The 19,768-nt window shown below is 34.6% G+C and overlaps 1 protein-coding gene across 2 annotated transcripts in view; it reads left to right on the top strand.

The window, feature by feature from the left end:
* The window catches only part of NF1 (neurofibromin 1), a 250,014-nt gene that overhangs the window by 90,228 nt on the left and 140,018 nt on the right, over positions 1–19,768 (top strand). For both annotated transcript variants that reach the window (XM_065897305.1, XM_065897304.1), the window contains exons 12-14: positions 2,148–2,279; positions 9,789–9,923; positions 13,531–13,644. In XM_065897305.1, coding sequence (XP_065753377.1) covers positions 2,148–2,279; positions 9,789–9,923; positions 13,531–13,644 — 381 coding nt within the window. The remainder of the gene's footprint in view (positions 1–2,147; positions 2,280–9,788; positions 9,924–13,530; positions 13,645–19,768) is intronic.

The raw sequence follows: 19,768 nt of genomic DNA, 5'->3' as shown, positions 1-19,768 counted from the left end.
GATTAGATATGTTGTCATAATTGGGCAGTTAAAGAAATAATATATACATATATGAACCAAACATCTCTCCCATCAGTGGAACATGCTATAGCTGGTATAGTACTTAGTATTGTTTTTTCCTTATGGCAGTTGAGTGAGTTTACTTATGGATAGTTCACATATTGAGAATGAGATGATCTCATTCTATTGAGTGGGTTTGGTTGAAGAAATTATTTCCAAGGCATGTGAAATTTATTGAAATAATCTTGAAGAATTGCCACATGGCTTGCTTATATTATGAAAGTATTGCCATTTGTTTGGCAATGAACTTAGAATTTTCAAGGACAAAAAAGAATAAGTCTACCTTAGTTGACTGGTTTCAGAAAGGACACATTTAATAACCGCTTGGAAAACTAAAATTTTTACCAACTACATTATGTCTAGGTTTTAGTACCTATTTTATTTGAAAGTGTATCTTTAAATTTTACTTTAAAATGAATGATTTTATATATTATGAAAAATAGAAATTTTGAAACTAACTAAATCTTAAGTTAAAATCAAGTTATTTAATAGGGTATACTTGGTACCATGATACAATTTCAACAGCTATCAAAATGACATAGTAGTTTGGATAGGATGTTACATGGGATGCATATGTCTTTAGTTCAGCAGTTTCTGACAAGATATTATAGGGTCAGTAGAGTGAGGACTCTTATCTCAAAGCATTTTGTGATTATTCAGTCTTTGTTACTTTAAGCTGATTAACACAAGCTGTATAAATTAGTAGATATATGGAAATCAAGGTGTATTGATTGCTCTGTGCAAGTCAGGTGACCAAATTGACTAACATTTAAGGAATTCATTATATAATGAAACTAATAAAACTTGATCATTTGTTAGGAAGTAAATTAAGAGTTTGAGAGAAAAATAGAAACAATCATACTATCCAAGTAAAAGTATTTCTTCCCTCATAACTTAGGAGTTTTTTCATAAATGGAGTTCAGTATTGATTGTATTTTATAAATTGGTTTTATAGTATACTATCCAGTAAATAGAGTTTGTAATCCAAAATTTGGGGGTTAGGTAATATAACCTGATGCTACTGTAAATATTCTGAGAGTTATGGCTAAAAAAATTAAATGTTGAGAATTTAATTAGCTTAGTTTCAAATTAGAAGGAACTTGGGAATAGGATGTGAAGCTATCACATCCCCTTATCTAGTGTTTCAAATTGTTTTTTCAGGTATTTCTTATAGCAGGAGTATTATAAATTGGAAGCCTGTATTTTAAGTCATCCTATTCCTTGCTTGCATACTCTCTCTATATAGTGAAAATTCATTCAGTCATTTTTGTATTCACTGATAGACAAACTTAATAGTTTTAGTGATTTTCATAATTGTCATTTTCCATAATATAGTAATTAATTCATTTAAAAGTAAAAGTAAAAGATACACTTTCAAATAAAATAGGCACTAAAAACTAGAATCAAAGCTAAATAAACAGGTTAAACTGTAGAAAAATATTTACATAAAATAATTACTTAAAAAAATATTTAGCTATGATCATTTTGTCTTTGTGGTGATCGTTAGTCTTCTCATGTATTGTGCCATCATTGCATATCAATTTAAGATTATAGGTTTACTAATAGCTTTATCTCATTTACTAATTTCATGTTGTAATTATCATTGTTTGTCTGTAGGCATATAAGTAATGGTTTATCACATATTCCTTCAACACTGTGTTGAACCACTAATCTCTTTTAAAACTGATAATAGCATTCTTGCCTTGGGAAATATATACTATATATGCATATGTTTCTGAAATGTGTAAAACATTAAACTTATAAAAAAGAAAAAGATTGCCTACAGAATTAGCCCTCTAAAAACTTTGTTTTTCAGATTCACTAGATTATCAGTGAGAAAAGACAGTCTCAAATGCTCACGCTTACGTAGTGAGTGATTTGTTTCATGTTCATTATGATATTTTAAAATAGATGTATGGTTTGGTGTTTGAATTAAAGACATTACTTGAAGACTTTGGAAATCATAGTGTGTGTTTGCATGGTCTTAGGAAATTTCTCACAAAGTGATAAAACTACAGTGATTACCAGAGCATATACCTCATGCAAATTTGGACTTTTCCTTTCTTATGGTCTCTGTTTTTCTCCAGTCTGCATTGGATTGGTGGCCTAAGATTGATGCCGTATATTGTCACTCAGTTGAACTTCGAAATATGTTTGGTGAAACACTTCATAAAGCAGTCCAGGGTTGTGGAGCGCACCCAGCGATACGAATGGCACCGGTAAGATTAATCATGAATTTTGAATTCCACCTTCTTGCAGTTGCGTTTTCAGTGCCTTTATCCCATTCTTGCTGTTTTGATTTTTTTAGAAAATCAAATGAGACCTTTCTTTTCAGTAAGTATTGTGGTATGTTGAATACTGCAATATTGTTGCAATACTAGTTAATGATGTATGTTTTCCACTATTTCAGTGAGTTTAACTTACTTTTCTTGGAAATATTTTCTAACAAAATGCTGTTAAAATCTTAATGAATGTCACTTTTTCTTTCTTTTTTTAGTTTCTTTTTCCTTTAATCTTTCCTTATGAATCAAAATATTTTGATTAGCTCCTCATCTTTTGGGGGTGAGTAAGGGAAGCTGACTCCTGGGTTAGAGTGAATGTTCCTACTAATGCACAGTTTTGCCCATTGGATGCTGAATATTGCACACAGGAAATTACAAATAAAATTTAAAGTTTATATTTAAAATAAAAATATTTCATATTTCATTAAACATGCTTTGAACATTTAAACTGATAGGCACTTTGATATTAAAGTTTGACTCTTTTTAAACTTAATAAAAGTAGATATTTTCAAATAAGCATTCTCACAGATTAATACTCTTAATTTGGAAACTCATATAGAACCAATTTAAAAAGACAATTAGAAGACGGTAGAAGTCATTTCTTGGTATTCATGTATAGCTGGAGTTATACATGGCAACTCTTGACATCGATTGGTAGTGCTTTATCTTCTGCTTCTTATTTTCTATTCTTTTTGGCTACTGTCGCTCACATGGTCAGATGCCAACCAGTCACTGTTTTGCATGGCAGTGGGCAGTGGCTGTATGTATGACCATTGTAACTACCTCAGAAAAGTCTTTGGTTTCTTTGACTTTTCTGTGTATAGTTACCATTATAGTCACATCATGTCATTTCACATGAAAGTGTGGCATGTGGCATGTTTTCACCTATTGGTTTTAATAGTAAATTAGCCACTTCACACTTAAAAGATAATTTAAACAGCTTTCTTCCTGGCATACATCTCTTTTTCCAAGTTCCCTCAGTCAGTGAAATATTTTGGTTTTACACAGTTCTAGTTCACTCCGATCCAGTTGTCAGCCATTGTTTCTGAGGATTGTTTATCTTAGATGTTCAAATAGAGAAGTTTGCTACACCATATATTTTGGGATTATTTAGCCCAAAAAATTATAGCCAAAAGAGCATGGCAGTCATATTTTATTAAATAAAATGCAAAGTTATCTTTAGTTTTTGTAATGCCAATTTCTTAATTTTTTAAAAAAATGAAAATTTCAATCCAAGTATAAATTAATTGGAGATAAACATAAATAATAGCTACTTAAATGTTATTAACTTGACATTCGTTTTAGAAAATGACTTAAAATAAACTTTAAAAATTATTTACTGACCTATTTATTCATTCCAAATATCCTCTGGGAAGTTAGAACTTTGACTTTTTAATTTAATTTAATTAATTAATTTATTTATTGGTTGTGTTGGGTCTTCATTGCTGTGCACGGGCTTTCTCTAGTTGTGGAGAGTGGGGGCTACTCTTCGTTGTGGTGTGCGGGCTTCTCTTTGCGGTGGCTTCTCCTGTTGTGGAGCACGGGCTCTAGGCGCGTGGGCTCAGTAGTTGTGGCTCGCCGGCTTAGTTGCTCCGCGGCATGTGGGATCTTCCTGGACTAGGGATTGAGCACGTGTCCCCTGCATTGGCAGGCGGATTCTTTTTTTTTTAATTAATTAATTAATTTTTGGCTGTGTTGGGTCTTCGTTGCTGTGTGCGGGCTTTCTCTAGTTGTGGTGAGTGGGGGCTGCTCTTCGTTGCAGTGGGCGTGCTTCTCATTGCAGTGGCTTCTCGTTGCAGAGCACGGGCTGTAGGTGCGCAGGCTTCAGTAGTTGTGGCATGTGGGCTCAGTAGTTGTGGCTTGCGGGCTCTAGAACTCAGGCTCAGTAGTTGTGGCACATGGGCTTAGTTGCTCCACGGCATGTGGGATCTTCCCGGGCCAGGGCTTGAACCTATGTCCCCTGCATTGGCAGGCAGATTCTTAACCACTGTGCCACCAGGGAAGCCCAGCAGGCAGATTCTTAACTACTGTGCCACCAGGGAAGTCTGTGAAATTTTATATGTATATGTATTTGTACATAATGGCCAAGGGACGGCTTCCTGGTTGATACTTTTTTTTTTTTTTTTACTTTTTATTTTATATGGGAGTATAGCTGATTGACAATGTTGTGATAGTTTCAGGTGTACAACAAAGCAACTCAGCCATACATATACATGTATCCATTCTCCCCCAAACTCCCCTCCCATCCAAGCTCTGGCTGATACTCTTATCAGGGAAAATAATCATCAAATCTACTATGAAATAATTTTTTAGGGTAAGAAAATGCTTCAATTGGGATGATCCTTAAGGTGAATCTTATCTCTCTTAAGCCTGGTGAGTGAACAGTCTGACAACAAATATAGGAAGTATCGAATTTCCACTAGCTGCCAAGCACATTGTTAATGCCAGGGAAGCATGATGAGCTAAACAGTCACAGAGATGCCAGTCTTGTAGGTTTTGCTTGAAAACTAATGAAGAGCCAACTACAGTGCCCATAAAGTCTGGAAACAGTCAAATATACATAATGAATGGTTTAGAGATACTTTACATCAGGGTTTTCCAACTTTGGCACTACTGACATTTTGGCATGGTTAATTCTTTGTTGTAGGGGACTGTCCTGTGCATTGTGGGATGTTTAACAGCATCTTTAGCATCTACCGACTAAACACCAGCAGCATCTCTTGCCCCCCAGCCAGTCATGAAAAACAAAAATGTCTACAGACATTTTTCAGATATTCCCTGGGTAACAAAATTGCCCCCAGTTGAGAGCCACTGTATGACATGATATGTTCAGTGGGTTGTTCTTATTTGCATTGCCTCAGATAATTTGAGGCTCTGATAAACCTTAGCTTTCAGTTTGCTGCAGAATTAATCAAGGATTTCATTGTGTCAAGTTAAAATAATATGTGTTTCTAGGCTTTACAACTACTTTGTATTTTGGATATGGATAAATTTCTTTCTGTAAAGAGCCAAGTATTTAAAAATTTTTCTCCAACCAAGATCAACTCATGTCCCTATCACTCCCAGCTATCATAATCCTCTCTCTTTTTTTGGAGCTCTATAGAACCCTTCTGATTCTTCCATAAGACAGCACTGCAGGGGGGGTGGGATTAATTGGGAGGTTGGGATTGACATATATACACTATCGATACTATGTATAAAATAGATAACTAATGAGAACCTACTGTATAGCACAGGGAACTCTACTCAGTGCTCTGTGGTGACCTAAATGAGAAGGGACTCCAAAAAAGAGGGGATATATGTATATGTATAGCTGATTCACTTTGCTGTACAGTATAAACTAACACAGTATTGTAAAGCAACTATACTCCAATCAAAAAAAAAAAAAAGAAGCGGCACAGGAGACCAAACAAAGAAAGCAAGATCCATACACACACACACACACACGCACACACAAAGACAGCACTGCAGATATTTGAATAAAGTTACACTGTACTGCTAAGGGTTCTTCAAAAGTGTGTGTAGGTATGCACTTTGTTTCCTCTGTTTTTACAGCTAAGGAAACTGAGGCACAAGTACTATTAAATGAAAGACATATCACATGGTTAGTAAATAGTCAACATTCAGTCCCGTGTCTTTCCAGTTCTTCAGCTGTCTTCCCCTACCCTTGTTTTAGCTTGATGAAAGCAGGAGCCTTGTCTGGCTTGTCCAGCACCCAGTTCCTGGTCCCTAGAGCAGTATCTGGCATGTCATAGGCATCTAGTACATATTTGTTGAATTTCTTACTTGACCTGCTCTCAAAACCCCCCTCAATCTGGTATGCTTCTCTTCTGGAAAGAATCTTCATTGCTTTTTTTCAATGAAAATGACATATTAAGGTCTGAGTTTAGTGTTCTAGGTGTGGTATAATAATTGATGAAAACTGTTAACCTGCTGTGTCTGCATATGATGTTTCTACTAATACAGTCAAGGATTGCATTATTTTAGATTAAGCTTTTAATCATTTAAACTCTTTAGCCTTTTCCATATGAACATTGAGCCATAGCTTCTCCATTTTGTACTTTTGTAGTATTTTTAAAAATTTGAGATATTTATCTCAGCACTAATCATTTATGTTTTAAAAATAAGATAGCCTGTTAATAATATGTATAAATTCTGCACGAAAATTTTTCTTCTTAAAGGGGATCCTGACTCAGCACATGCTTCCTACATGCCTATAATTCAGTCATGGCCTTAATTAACTTAACAGATGGTTTTGGCCCTTCACAAACACCTGAGTACTCTGATTCATGAATTTTTTCCTGGGCACGACTGCCTCTCCTCTTTGGCCAATGTGCGTATACCAGGTTGGATTCCTCCTATTGTTTGCAATGTGGAAGATTAATTAATAAACTAATGGATGGTTTATTTTTCTTACATTTCTAGCCAAGAAATATCTTTCTTCTTTAGCATGTTATTTTTGACTTTAGGTAACCCACTAATGGTCACTAATTAAAAGGTGTTTGAATTGAAAAATTTATTTAAATTTTTCAAGTCTTTTCCCTCAGTTTTATTGAGATATAATTGACCCACAGCACTATATGAGTTTAAGATGTACTGCATAATAACTTAAGTTTCATATACTGCGAAATGATTACCACAATATGTTAGGTTAACATCCATCATTTCATATACATACAAAAAAAAAGGAAAAAAAGGTTTTTTCCTTGTGATGGGAACTCAGGATCTACTTTCTTAACAACTTTCCATACAGCAGTGTTAACTATAGTCATCATGTTGTACATCCCCAGTACTTATTTACCTTATAACTGAAAGTGTGTATATTTTGACCATTTCATCCAATTCTCCCAACCTCTACTCCCTGTGTCTGGTAACCAGAAATCTGAGCTCTTTTTCTATGAGTTTGTTTTTTGTTTTGTTTTGTTTTTAAGATACCACATATAAGTGAGATCATACAGTATTTGTCTTTCTCTGTCTGACTCATTTCACTTAGCATAATGCCCTCCAGGTCCACTCATGTTGTCCAAATGGCAGGATTTCCTTCTTTTTTATGGTTGAATATATATATATATATATATATAATAATCCATTATGTGTGTGTGTGTGTGTGTGTGTGTGTGTGTGTACCACAGTTTCGTGACACTTGTTTCCATGTCTTGGCTATTGTAAGTAATGCTGCAGTGAACATAGGGATGCAGATATATCTTTGACATAGTGTTTTCATTTTCTTTGGACAAATACCCAAAAGTAGAATTGCTAGATCTTATGGTAATTCTATTGTTAATTTTTTGAGGAACCACCATACTGTTTTCCCTAGTGGCTGTACCAGTTATATCCCACCAGTAGTGCACAAGGGTTCCCTTTTCTCCACATCTTCACCAGCATTTGTTATCTTTTGTCTTTTTGATGATAGTCATTGTCTCACAGGTGTGAGGTGATAGCTCATTGTGACTTTATTTTCCCTGATGGTTAGTGATTTGAGTACCTTTTCATGTGTCTGTTTGTATGTCTTCTTTGGAAAAATGTTTATTCGTGTCCTTTACCCCTTTTAAAATTGGATTATTTGGATTTTGCTGTTGAGATACGTGAATTCTTTACGTATCTTGGATATTAACCACTTATCAATTTATGATTTGCACATTTTTTTCCATTCCCTAGGTTGTCTTTTCATTTTGTTAATCATTTCTTTTCCTGTGCAGAAGCTTTTTAGTTTGAAAAACAACACCCCACTTGTTATTTTGTTGTTGTGCTTTAGGTGTCATATACAAAAAAAATCATTGCCAAGACTCATGTCAAGGAGGTTTTTTTTTCTGTTTTCTTCTGGAAGTTTTATGGTTTCCAGTCTTACATTTAAGTCTTTAGTCTATTTCAAGTTAATAGTTGTGAGTGGTGTAGAATTTTTCAAGTTTTACATTTTGTATTAGGCAGCCGTGCTGGAACAAAATTTGTATGCTGCTATCTGAGATTGATATGATACTATCAAACTATTATTTACTTTTTGGAAATGGTTAATAAGTGGATAATTTTTATATCTGCTAATTGTTCTCTGCTCCGTTTTCCTGTGCAATGGCTATATCATGGAAGAACAGTTACACTTAGTGACATTTTAATAAATAAATTTGTTTAATGAAAGTTTTACCTTGATCTACAGTGTTACTTCGACTTAGAATGAAAAGAAGTTTAATGGGAGCAAACAGTAAAAACAGCATTTATTAAATATATTTGGTAGGACGTTTGTTGTGGGATTATAAATATAAAAGCAACTTGTATTAGTAAGTTTTGCTATTTATTTTCTGTAGTGACATTCCTGTAGTACATTAGATAGTTTTTCTTCCACACTGAGGACAAAAACCTTCAGTGTTCTTGGGCATAATAACAAATGCATTTCTCACATGTAAACATTGACAATAATTGCTGTATGTTATAGATGTGCATCTCTACTTTTTACCTTTGAAGGTCAGCCTTTTACAAGGACATTTTTATTATGAGTCCATAGATGCTGGATATTCTCCTGTGTATTTGCATATAAAAATACATGTCAAAAGCATACATTTTTGTTTCCTTTTAAAGGAAAAGGGGAAATGTTTTGTAAGAACAGATAGAAAGGTGGTATTGGATCCAAAATATAATTGTTGGATTTCCGGTTGAATAACATCCATAATTATAGTATTAACACAGCATCTGCCATAGTATCTCTGTAATTGAAACACATTTTCCATGATTTAATTTTTCTCAAAGGAGTCTTTCTCTGTTTTATCAATGTTCTTCAGGCAAAATACATGCATTCTGTAACTTGAGAGAGATGGAATACCATTAAAGGAAAAAGAAAATCTTACAGTTAAACTGTTAAATACAGAGATTGCCTGTATAGCATATTTCATCAATTCTAAGAAGTACCTATTTAACATTTCTGAAATTGGGGTTCATCTTATTTGTATGATGTCTTACAGTTGACAGTGAGTTTTCATTCCTTGTGGTACATAAAATGATGATGCATCTTGCAGTTGATAACGTCATTGATTCTGTGAAATATTTGTGTATACCTGTATGAGATGTTTGGTTAAATGAGTTGCTTACTGTATGTATCTGTGAGATCTATAGAATAAATATTTTATCTAATATTTTCACATTTGAAAAATCGTTTTTAACATAGGAGTCAACCTTATATTAAAGCTTTTAGTATCTTAGCAGATTTTCACTTAAACTTTATTAGATTATATAATAATGTTGCAAAAATAATTTTTATTTGCTTTTCAAGCTTAATTATATTAATCTTGTACTTTCTATTGAACGTTTCTACTAAGACTACACATTTGGTGGTGTAAAATATGTCCCTTTATTTTTCAAAGCTTTTTAAAAATAGATTTACTTGAAAAAGTTGAATAGCTATTATCCTGATTCTGATGTCTGATTCTTACAAGGTGAATGTCATGTTTTTGTTTTTAGAGTCTTACATTTAAAGAAAAAGTAACAAGCCTTAAATTTAAAGAAAAACCTACAGACCTGGAGACAAGAAGCTATAAGTATCTTCTCTTGTCCATGGTGAAACTAATTCATGCAGATCCAAAGCTCTTGCTTTGTGTAAGTATTTTTTATAAAATGCCTTGAAATTATCTAACTTAGTTTGGTTTAGCTGGAAAGCCAAAACCTTGAAGGTGATTGTTAGCTCAAGAACACTTACTGACCTTCCTGATCATACATGAAACCTAAGAGATCCCCAAGGAAATGAACTTACAGAGAATACTAATATAATTAGATCAGATTTCCTAACCTTTTGTCTTAATTTTTCTTATCATTAAACTAACATACTTTGGTAAGATCTTCTGTCCATACCCGGCTACCAGATTATATATTATTCAGGCATAATCCTGGGATGGGGTTTAGATGTAATGAAGCAACCATAAATTGAGTGCTTCCTACATCTACACAGTTGGTTTTTTAAGTCTCCAATTGCTATTGCCAAAAAATTGAGTTTTTCCATCCCCCTTTCTTCCTGTCATCAGCCTTTTAATATCACTGGCTTTGCCTATGTATACTGTATTGGGAGAAGAAGGAGTTAAAAATGGGTATGGTTAGGGCTTCCCTGGTGGCACAGTGGTTGAGAGTCTGCCTGCCGATGCAGGGGACACGGGTTCATGCCCCGGTCCGGGAAGATCCCACATGCCACGGAGTGGCTAGGCCCGTGAGCTATGGCCGCTGAGCCTGCACGTCCGGAGCCTGTGCTCCACAACGGGAGAGGCCACAACAGTGAGAGGCCCGCGTACCGCAAAAAAAAAAAAAAAAAAAAAAAAAAAAAAAAAAAAAAAAAAAAAGGAAGAAAGAAAAAGAAATGGGTATGGTTAGCGCTCAATTATTGTGGCAACTCTGCTCTTAACAGCCTCAGATGGTATTAGATTCCTGAAAGCATCACTGTAGTACACAAGATAATTAGGAACTAACAAGTGAAAATGAGTGACAGTTATATGAAAGGATGAAAAACATGGGTTCTGGAGACATTAGCTATGTGATTTGGGTGACTTAACCTCTCTGTGTTTAGTTTTCTTATCTGAAATATTGTGATGATAATAATAGTTCCTACCTTAGCTTGTTAAGCAGACTGAGATAGTACATGTCATGCTTTTAGGAACAATGCAAAATAAATGCATAATGAGCACTAAATAAATGTTATGTATTATTACTATTAATAAAATACAGTTAACATTAACACTAATATTATTAATGCCCCAAACATAACAGAAGTATATTGTGAAGCTCATAGGATAGCATATTTAACCCTGTGGAATTTCTTCAGTCCTTGGAGAGCAGCATACAGAACGATTTCCCATTGCTTTGTTCAGCAACAGGCTTTTTAAATGCTAAGGGTACTTTTAATTTTGATGGTATATTTTTCAAATTACTATACTATAGGAGTTCATAACTTGATGTCCATATTTTCAAGAGTTCTTTGAGTCCTCTGAATTTAAAAAAGTATTTATGTAAATATTTTTCTGGAGAGAAGAGATGAGAGAGAGACAGAATTCCCAAAAGGATTAGTGACCCCCCAAAAGAGGCCTATGTTGTTTTGAACTCTTTGAAAAGCCCATCCAAATCTGGGAGTCTAATAGAATAAATTGTTAAAACTTTGGTGTGGAAAAAGTCCTAAAATCTATCATTAAGACTTTATAAAAGGAATGAAATAACTTTTCCCCCTCATTTCTTTGTTATGTAGCCCAGGTTACTTGTGGTGTTGTTTCATCATGCATGTCATATATTAGCACCACTCTGTTTGCATAGCTATAATTCGGAATCAGAGAATACATCAAAGTCACCAGTGCCTTCTGTGTTAAATATTTTATTGTCAAGGAACAAGAATTTAAGCAAAAAGTGCTGTTTTCCACGTTTAAAATTTAGCAAGCAGAAAAGGATCATTTAAAATAGAAGTTATTTTCTTTGCTGCCATCTAGTGGTTAAATAACTTTTCTCAGAGTAATCAAAGGTAAGCTAAAATAGTGAAAGATTCATTGTAAATATTTGATTATTTTATATTTTACCTATAAAAATCTAAATCTTAGTAAATAGGATAAATATAGGAATAACTATTAAGTGATTTCAGTCATGGTTTTTTAAAGTAATGTGATTTTATTGTCTTCTTTCTCTACCTCTCTATCCTAATTCATACTACTCTCAATTTTTCAAGCCTCCTAATTGCTCAGCTTGCATCATCTCTTGCTTCCTTTTAATCATTTCTCTGCACTAAAGTTACAGTGATATCTTCAAAAAGCAAATCTTATGCTTCCTGCCCAGCTTAAAACCTTTTAGTTGAGGTTGCTTTGGGAATAAAGCAAACTCCAAATAGACCTACATGGTTTTGCAGCGTTTGTCTCCCACCTACCACCTCTGCAACATCTAGCATTATATTTGTCGTCTTTACTGTAGTCATGATGGCCTTTCACTCCCTCTTACTACATTCCTTCATGCCTATCCATGCACTTGCAGTTCCTCTGCCTACAGTATGCTTCCCTATCCTCTGTCCTCTTCACATAGTAATTCCTAATTCTGAGCTGTTATCACTGCCTTAAGGAAGCATCCCTGCCTATACCACATTTCCCTGTTACAAGTGCTCATAGCAGCATGTAACTTCATAATTCTTTCTCATTTGCAATTTAAACTTGTTGATCTAATTATTTTATTGCTGTTTGTCTTTCCCACCAGACTACATGCTCCAAGAGGGTAGGAAACATGTCTTTTTTACTTGTTGTGTCTTTGGTGTTCAGTAAATGTTATTGGGTTATTAATGAATTAATACAAATGTCAGAAAAATAGGCAGTTTTTGAATTATAGATACACTGGGGTGAGGGCTTACCTTAATTGTTGTAATGGGAAAGAGTGTGTAGTTAACAAAATAAAATATGGGCACTAATTGAATTGGCCTCACTTAAATGAACCATATATGCGTAAAGTGTAAATAGATTCTTACAAGTTACAGGAAGCATTTTAGTCTCTTTAAGTAGGTAGACATTCACATTTATATACTGCTTTGTTTTGTATACAATGTCTTTCCACAATGAAAAAGCCTGAGGTATGGGTATCTGGAGGTGTGGATTCTAGCCCTGTGCGGATTTGGGTAGGTCCTTGAACTGGACAAGAGGGCTACACAGGATAATTGTGTAGTCCTCATCAAGCATGCACATTCTTTGCCTTTCATCACAAGTTTAAGATCCCAAACCAGAAGTTCCAAATCAGAGGTATATTATTTAGCCAATGTAGGGTTGCTGAAAAAATATTATTTACTTCCATTATTGATGTAATTTCTTAACTGAAAAGCTAATACCTAGTTTTTGTTTTATTTTAATTAGGATTTTCTCTGGATATTATTCACGTTAATGAACAAGTATAGATGTAGATTGAGAATTCTTAACAAAAGCAGTTTTGATTTAAAAAAAAAAAACCCCACAATTATTATTATTTTTGAGGTAAAATTCATGTACCATGAAGTTTTTACCTGTTTAAAGTGTACAGTTCACTGGTTTTGGTATATTTACAAGGTTGTGTAGCCATCACCACTATCTAGGTCTAGAACATCTAGAACATTTTCATCACCTCAAAAATAAACCTAGAACCCATTAGCAGTCAGTCTCCATTCCCTCTACCCTTCAGCCTCTGTCCATCGATTTTTTTTTTAAATTGAAATTTGCTTTTTTCTTTGCAGAATCCGAGAAAACAGGGGCCTGAAACTCAAGGCAGTACCGCAGAATTAATTACAGGGCTCGTCCAACTGGTACCTCAGTCACACATGCCAGAGATTGCTCAGGAAGCAATGGAGGTAAGGGGAAAATGACTTCTAGGCTCTTGAAGGTAAAGTTGTAACTATGTACATTCCTTTTTTTAATCTATTCCTTTTAAATTTTTTCTTTAATTTTTATTTTATTAAAAAATTTTTAATCCAATTTTTAAAGGTTACTTTCCATGTACAGTTACTACAAAATATTACCTATATTCCCCATGTTATGCAATATATTCTTGAGCCCATCTTACACCCAATAGTTTGTACCTTCCACTCCCCAGCCCCTGTATTGCCTGCCCCCCAAACTCCCTGCCACTGGTAACCACTAGTTTGGGCTCTGTATCTGTGAGTCTGCTTCTTTTTTGTTATATTGACTAGTTTGTTAGATTTTTTAGATTCCACATATAAGTGATATCATATAGTATTTGTCTTTCTCTGTCTGACTTATTTCACTTAGCATAATGCCTGCCAAAGTCCATCCATGTTGCTGCAAATGGCAAAAGTTCTTTCTTTTTTATGGCTGAGTAGTACTCTGTTGTATATATATGTATTCATTACCACATCTTCTTTATCCATTCATCTGTTGGATGAATGGACACTTAGGTTGTTTCCATATCTTGGCAGTTGTAAATAATGCTACTATAAACATTGGGGTTATGTATCTTTTCTAATTAGTATTTTTGTTTTTTCCAATATGTACCCAGGAGTGGAATTGCTGGTCATATGGTAGTTCTGTTTTTAGTTTTTTGAGAAAAAAACTGTTTTCCACAGTGGCTGCACCAGTTTACATCCCCACCAACAATGTACAAGGGATCCCTTTTCTCCATATCCTCATCAGCATTTGTTATTTGTGTTCTTTTGGTTCATTCTGACAGATGTGAGGTGATATCTCATTGTGGTTTTGATTTGCATTTCCCTGATGATCACTGATATTGAGTATCTTTTCATATGCCTGTTGGCCATCTGTATGTTTCTTTGGAAAAATGTGTATTCAGTTCTTTTGCCCATTTTTAAAATTGGGTTGTTTGTTTTTTTGATGTTGAGTTGTATGAGCTGTTTATATATGTTGAATATTAATCTCTTATCAGTCATAGAGTTTGCAAATATTTTCTCCCATTCAATAGGCTGTTTTTGTATTTTGTCAGTGGTTTCCTTTGTTGTGCAAAAGCTTTTAAGTTTAATTAGGTCCCATTTGTTTATTTTTGCTTTTATTTCCTTTGCTTCAGGAGACATCTAAAAAAATACTGCTACCATTTATACCAAAGAGTGTTCTGCTTATGTTTTCCTCTATAAGATTTATGGTTTCTGGCCTTATATTTAGGTCTTTAATCCATTTTGAGTTTATTTTTGTATATGGTGTTAGAGAATGTTCTAATTTCATTCTTTGACATGTAGCTGTCCAGTTTTCCCAGCACCACTTATTTTCTTCCATTGTTTTTTTTTTTAATTAATTAATTAATTAACTTATTTTTGGTTGCATTGGGTCTTTGTTGCTGTGCGCGAGCTTTTCTCTAGTTGCGGCAAGCCAGGGCTACTCTTCATTGCGGTGCATGGGCTTCTCATTGTGGTGGCTTCTCTTGTTGCGGAGCATGGGCTCTAGCCACATGGGCTTCGGTAGTTGTGGCACATGGGCTCAGTAGTTGAGGCTCATGGGCTTAGTTGCTCCCCAGCATGTGGGGTCTTCCTGGACCAGGGCTCAAACCCATGTCCCCTGCTTTGGCAGACGGATTCTTAGCCACTGTGCCACCGGGGAAGGCCAGTATGGTCATTTTAACAGTATTGATTCTTCCAATCCAAGAACACGGTGTATCTTTCCATCTGTGTGTTGTCTTCAGTTTCTTTGATCAGTGTCTTATAGTTTTCGGAGTATAGGTCTTTTGCCTCCTTAAGTAGGTTTATTCCACGGCATTTTATTTTATTTTATTTTTTTGATGTGATGGTAAATGGGAATTGTTTCCTTAATTTCTCATTCTGATAGTTCGTAGTTAGTGTATAGACATGCAACAGATTTCCGTGTATTAATTTTGCATCCTGCCACTTTACTGAATTCATTGATGAGCTCTAATAGTTTTTTGGTAGTGTCTTTAGGATTTTCTATGTATAGTGTCATGTCATCTGCAAACAGTGACAGTTTTACTTCTTCCTTTCCAATTTGGATTTCTTTTAGTTCTTTTTCTTCTCTGATTGCTGTGGCTAGGATTTCCAAAACTATGTCAAATAAAAGTGGCAAGAGTGGACATCCTTGTCTTGTTCCTGATCTTAGAAGGAAATGCTTTCAGCTTTTCACCATTGAGTATGATGTTAGCTGTGGGTTTGTCGCATATGGCCTTTATTATGTCGAGGTATGTTCCTTCTATGCCCACTTTCTGGAGAGTTATTATCATAAATGGATGTTGAATTTTATCAAAAGCCTTTTCTGCATCTATTGAGATGATCATAAGATTTTTATTCTTCAGTTTGATAATGTGGTGTATTACATTGATTGATTTGTGGATATAAAAAACATCCTTGTGTCCTTGGGATAAATCCCACTTGATCGTGGTGTGTTATCTTTTAATGTATTGTTGAATTCATTTTGCTAATATTTGGTTGAGAATTTTTACATCTGTGTTCATCAATGATATTGGCCTGTAATTTTCTTCTTTGTCATAGCTTTGTCTCATGTTGGTATCAGGGTGATGGTGACCTCGTAGAATGAGTGAGGAAGCATTCCTTCCTGTGCAATGTTTTACAATAGTTTGAGAAGGATAGGTGTTAACTCTTCACTAAATGGTAAAATTCACCTGTGAAGCCATCTGGTCCTGAACTTTTGTTTGTTGAGAATTTTTTAAATTATTGATTCAGTTTCATTACTGGTAATTGGTCTGTTCATATTTTCTGTATCTTCTTGATTTAGTCTTGGAGACTGTACATTTCTAGGAATTTATTTTTTTCTCAGGTGTCCATTTTATTGGCATATAATTGTTCGTAGTAATCTCTTATGATCATTTGTATTTCTGTGGTATCAGTTGTAACTTTTCCTTTTTCATTTCTGATTTTATTCTTTTAGGCCGTCTCCCTTTTTTTCTTGATGAGGCTGGCTAAAGGTTTATCAATTTTGTTTATCTTTTCAAAGAACTGCTCTTAGTTTCATTGATCTTTTCTATTGCTTTTATAGTCTCTGTTTCTCTTACTTCTGCTCTGATCTTTATGATTTTTCTTCTACTAACTTTGGGTTTTGTTTGTTCTTCTTTTTCTCGTCCCTTTAGGTGTAAGTTTAACTTGTTTATTTCAGATTTTTCTTGTTTCCTGAGCTAGGCTTCCTCTTAGAACTGAGGTAATCGTCTCTCTTAGAACTGCTTTTGCTGCATCTCATAGATTTTGAGATGGATCGTCGTGTTTTCATTTTCATTTGTCTGCAGGTATCTTTATTTCCTCTTTGATTTCTTCAGTAACCCATTGGTTGTTTAGTAGCGTATTGTTTAGCCTCCATGTTTGTGTTTTTTATAGTTTGTTTCTTGTAGTTGGTGTCTAGTCTTATAGTGTTGTGGTTGGAAAAGATGCTTAATATGATTTCAGTTTTCTTAAATTTACTGAGACTTGTTTTGTGGCCTAACATGTGATCTGTCCTGGAGAATGTTCCATGTACACTTGGAAAAGAGTGTGTATTCTGCCGCTTTTGGATGGAATGTTTTCTACGTATCTGTTAGTTGATATAGACTAACGTGTTGTTTAAGGCCAGTGTTCCGTTATTGGTTTTCCGTCTGGATGATCTGTCCATTGATGTAAATGGTGTGTTAAAATCACCTACTATTATTATGTTACTGTCAGTTTCTCACCTTTATGTCTGCTAATATTTGCTTTATGTATTTAGGTGGTCCTATGTTGGATGATAAAAAGAGACATCTCATTATTGCAAAGGGTTCTAATCCATCCAGAAAATAAGACTTTATATGAGTCTAATAACAAAGATTTAAAATATATAAAGCAAAAACATAAAATTTCTAAATATATAAAAACATGTAAAGTAAAAGGAGAGATAGACAAATACAGTTATAGTGGGATACTTGAGCATACCTTTCTCAGTGTCTGGTAGCATAAGCAAGCAAACGAATAGTAAGGGTAGAAGATCTGAACAACATGGTTATCAGATCTGACCTATTTGACACTTACAGAGCACTGCATTCAATAAATGCATTTTCTTTTCAAGTACATGTGGAACATTTAGGATATCTTGAGCATAATGCAAGTCTCAACAAATTCTGAAGGATTGAAATTACCCAAAAAATTTTTTATGACTACATTGAAATTAAGCTAGATAGCAGATAACAAAAAGGTTTATGAAAGATCAAATGACTATACAGTTGACGCTTGAACAACATGGGTTTGAACTGTGCAGGTCCAGTTGTATGCAGATTTTTTCAAAAAATATGTTGGAAAACTTTTTGAATATTTACGACAATTTGAAAAAACTTGCCAGTGAATTGCTAACCTAGAAATACCAAAAAAATTAAGAAAAAGGTATGTCATGACATAAAATATATATGGATACCAGTCTATATTATCATTTTTTGGGTCATTTATTTTATTACACTTTTTTACTTTTTTTAATTGAAATATAGTTGAGTTACAGTGTTGTGTTCATTTCTACTGTACAGCAAGGTAATTCAGTTATACATACGTACTTTTTTAAATATTCTTTTCCGTTATGTTTTAATCACAGAATATTGAATGTAGCTCCCTGTGCTATACAGTAAGACCTTGTTTATCCATATATTATCATTTATAAATCTATTATAAAAAGTTACAATTTATCAAAACTTACACACAGACTGTACATGGCATCTTTCACAGTCAAAATAAATATAAAGAAATGTACAGATGCAGTGTTAAATCATAACTGCATTAAATCAACTGTAGTACATACTGTACTACTGTAATGATTTCATAACTGCATTTTGTTACTATTTTGGTGAGCTCAAGTGTCATGAGTATCCATTTAAAATGCTATGTGAGGCTCATAGTCTCTGCATGAGCAGTTAATCTCATCAGTAAATTGTGTATCAGTAAAAAGCGATCTCTTGTGGTTCTCGTGTACTTTTCATCATTTTTAGTGCAGTAACATACTTTGAATAACACCATGTAACCCATATGAAGTCCCACTAGTGATGAACGCAGAAAGAAGTCATGACATTACAAGAATTGTTTGATATGTGCTATAGATTGTAGACAGCTGTGGTTGTCTGCCATTTCAAGATAAATGAATCCAACATAAGGACTATTGGTTGGGGGGGGGAATGGAAATTCATGAGGCTGTTGCTGCAGATACTCCAGGTGGCATGAAACCTTGCACTTTTTGTGAAATATCTTTTTATCTTGTATTGAAAAGGCAGCTTTTATGTGGGTGCAGGATTGCTATAAGAAAGGTATACCTATTGACTTCAGTATGATTCGAGAAAAAGTGAAGTCTTTATCTGACAATTTGAAGCAAAAGGAAAGTGAAGGATCTAAAAGCTGGAGAATTTAATGCCAGCAAAGGATCATTTGATACTTTTAGAAAGAGCTTTGGCTTTAAAAATGTCAAGGTAAAGGAGAAGCAGCTTCTGCTGACCAAGAGGCAGCAGATGAGTTCCCAGACGCCATTAAGAAAATCATTGAGGGGAAGGGATGTAAGCCTGAACAGGTTTATAATGCAGATGAACGTGTGCTACTCTAGAAAAAAATGCCACAAAGGACATTTATTAGTAAGAAGGAGAAGCAAGCACCAGGATTTGTGCAAATGCAGTTAGGTTTATGATCAGAACTGCCCTTATTTATAAAGCTTCTAACTTCCAAGCCTTGAAAGGAAAAGATAGATACCAGTTGCTAGCCTTTTGGTTGTACATCTAGAAAGCCTGCACAGTGAGAACCCTTTTTCTGGATTAGTTGCATCAATGCTTTGTCACTGAAATGAGGAAGTACCTTGCCAGTACGGGGCTACCTTTTAAAGTTCTTTTGTTACTGGACTATGCCCCTGGCCACCCGGAACTCCATGAGTTTAACACTGAAGGTGTCAAAGTGGCCTGATTGCCCCAAACATGTCTCTAATTCAGCCTCTAGATCAGGGGTTCATAAGGACCTTTAAGGCTCATTACACTCGGTACCCTGTGAAAAGGATTGTCAACGCTATGGAAGAGAACCCAAA

The sequence above is a fragment of the Phocoena phocoena genome, chromosome 19 (genome assembly GCF_963924675.1).
Source record: "Phocoena phocoena chromosome 19, mPhoPho1.1, whole genome shotgun sequence".
Taxonomy (NCBI): Eukaryota; Metazoa; Chordata; class Mammalia; order Artiodactyla; family Phocoenidae; genus Phocoena; species Phocoena phocoena.
The sequence above is the reverse complement of the archived record's forward strand: the minus strand, read 5'-3'. Positions and strand labels throughout refer to the sequence as shown.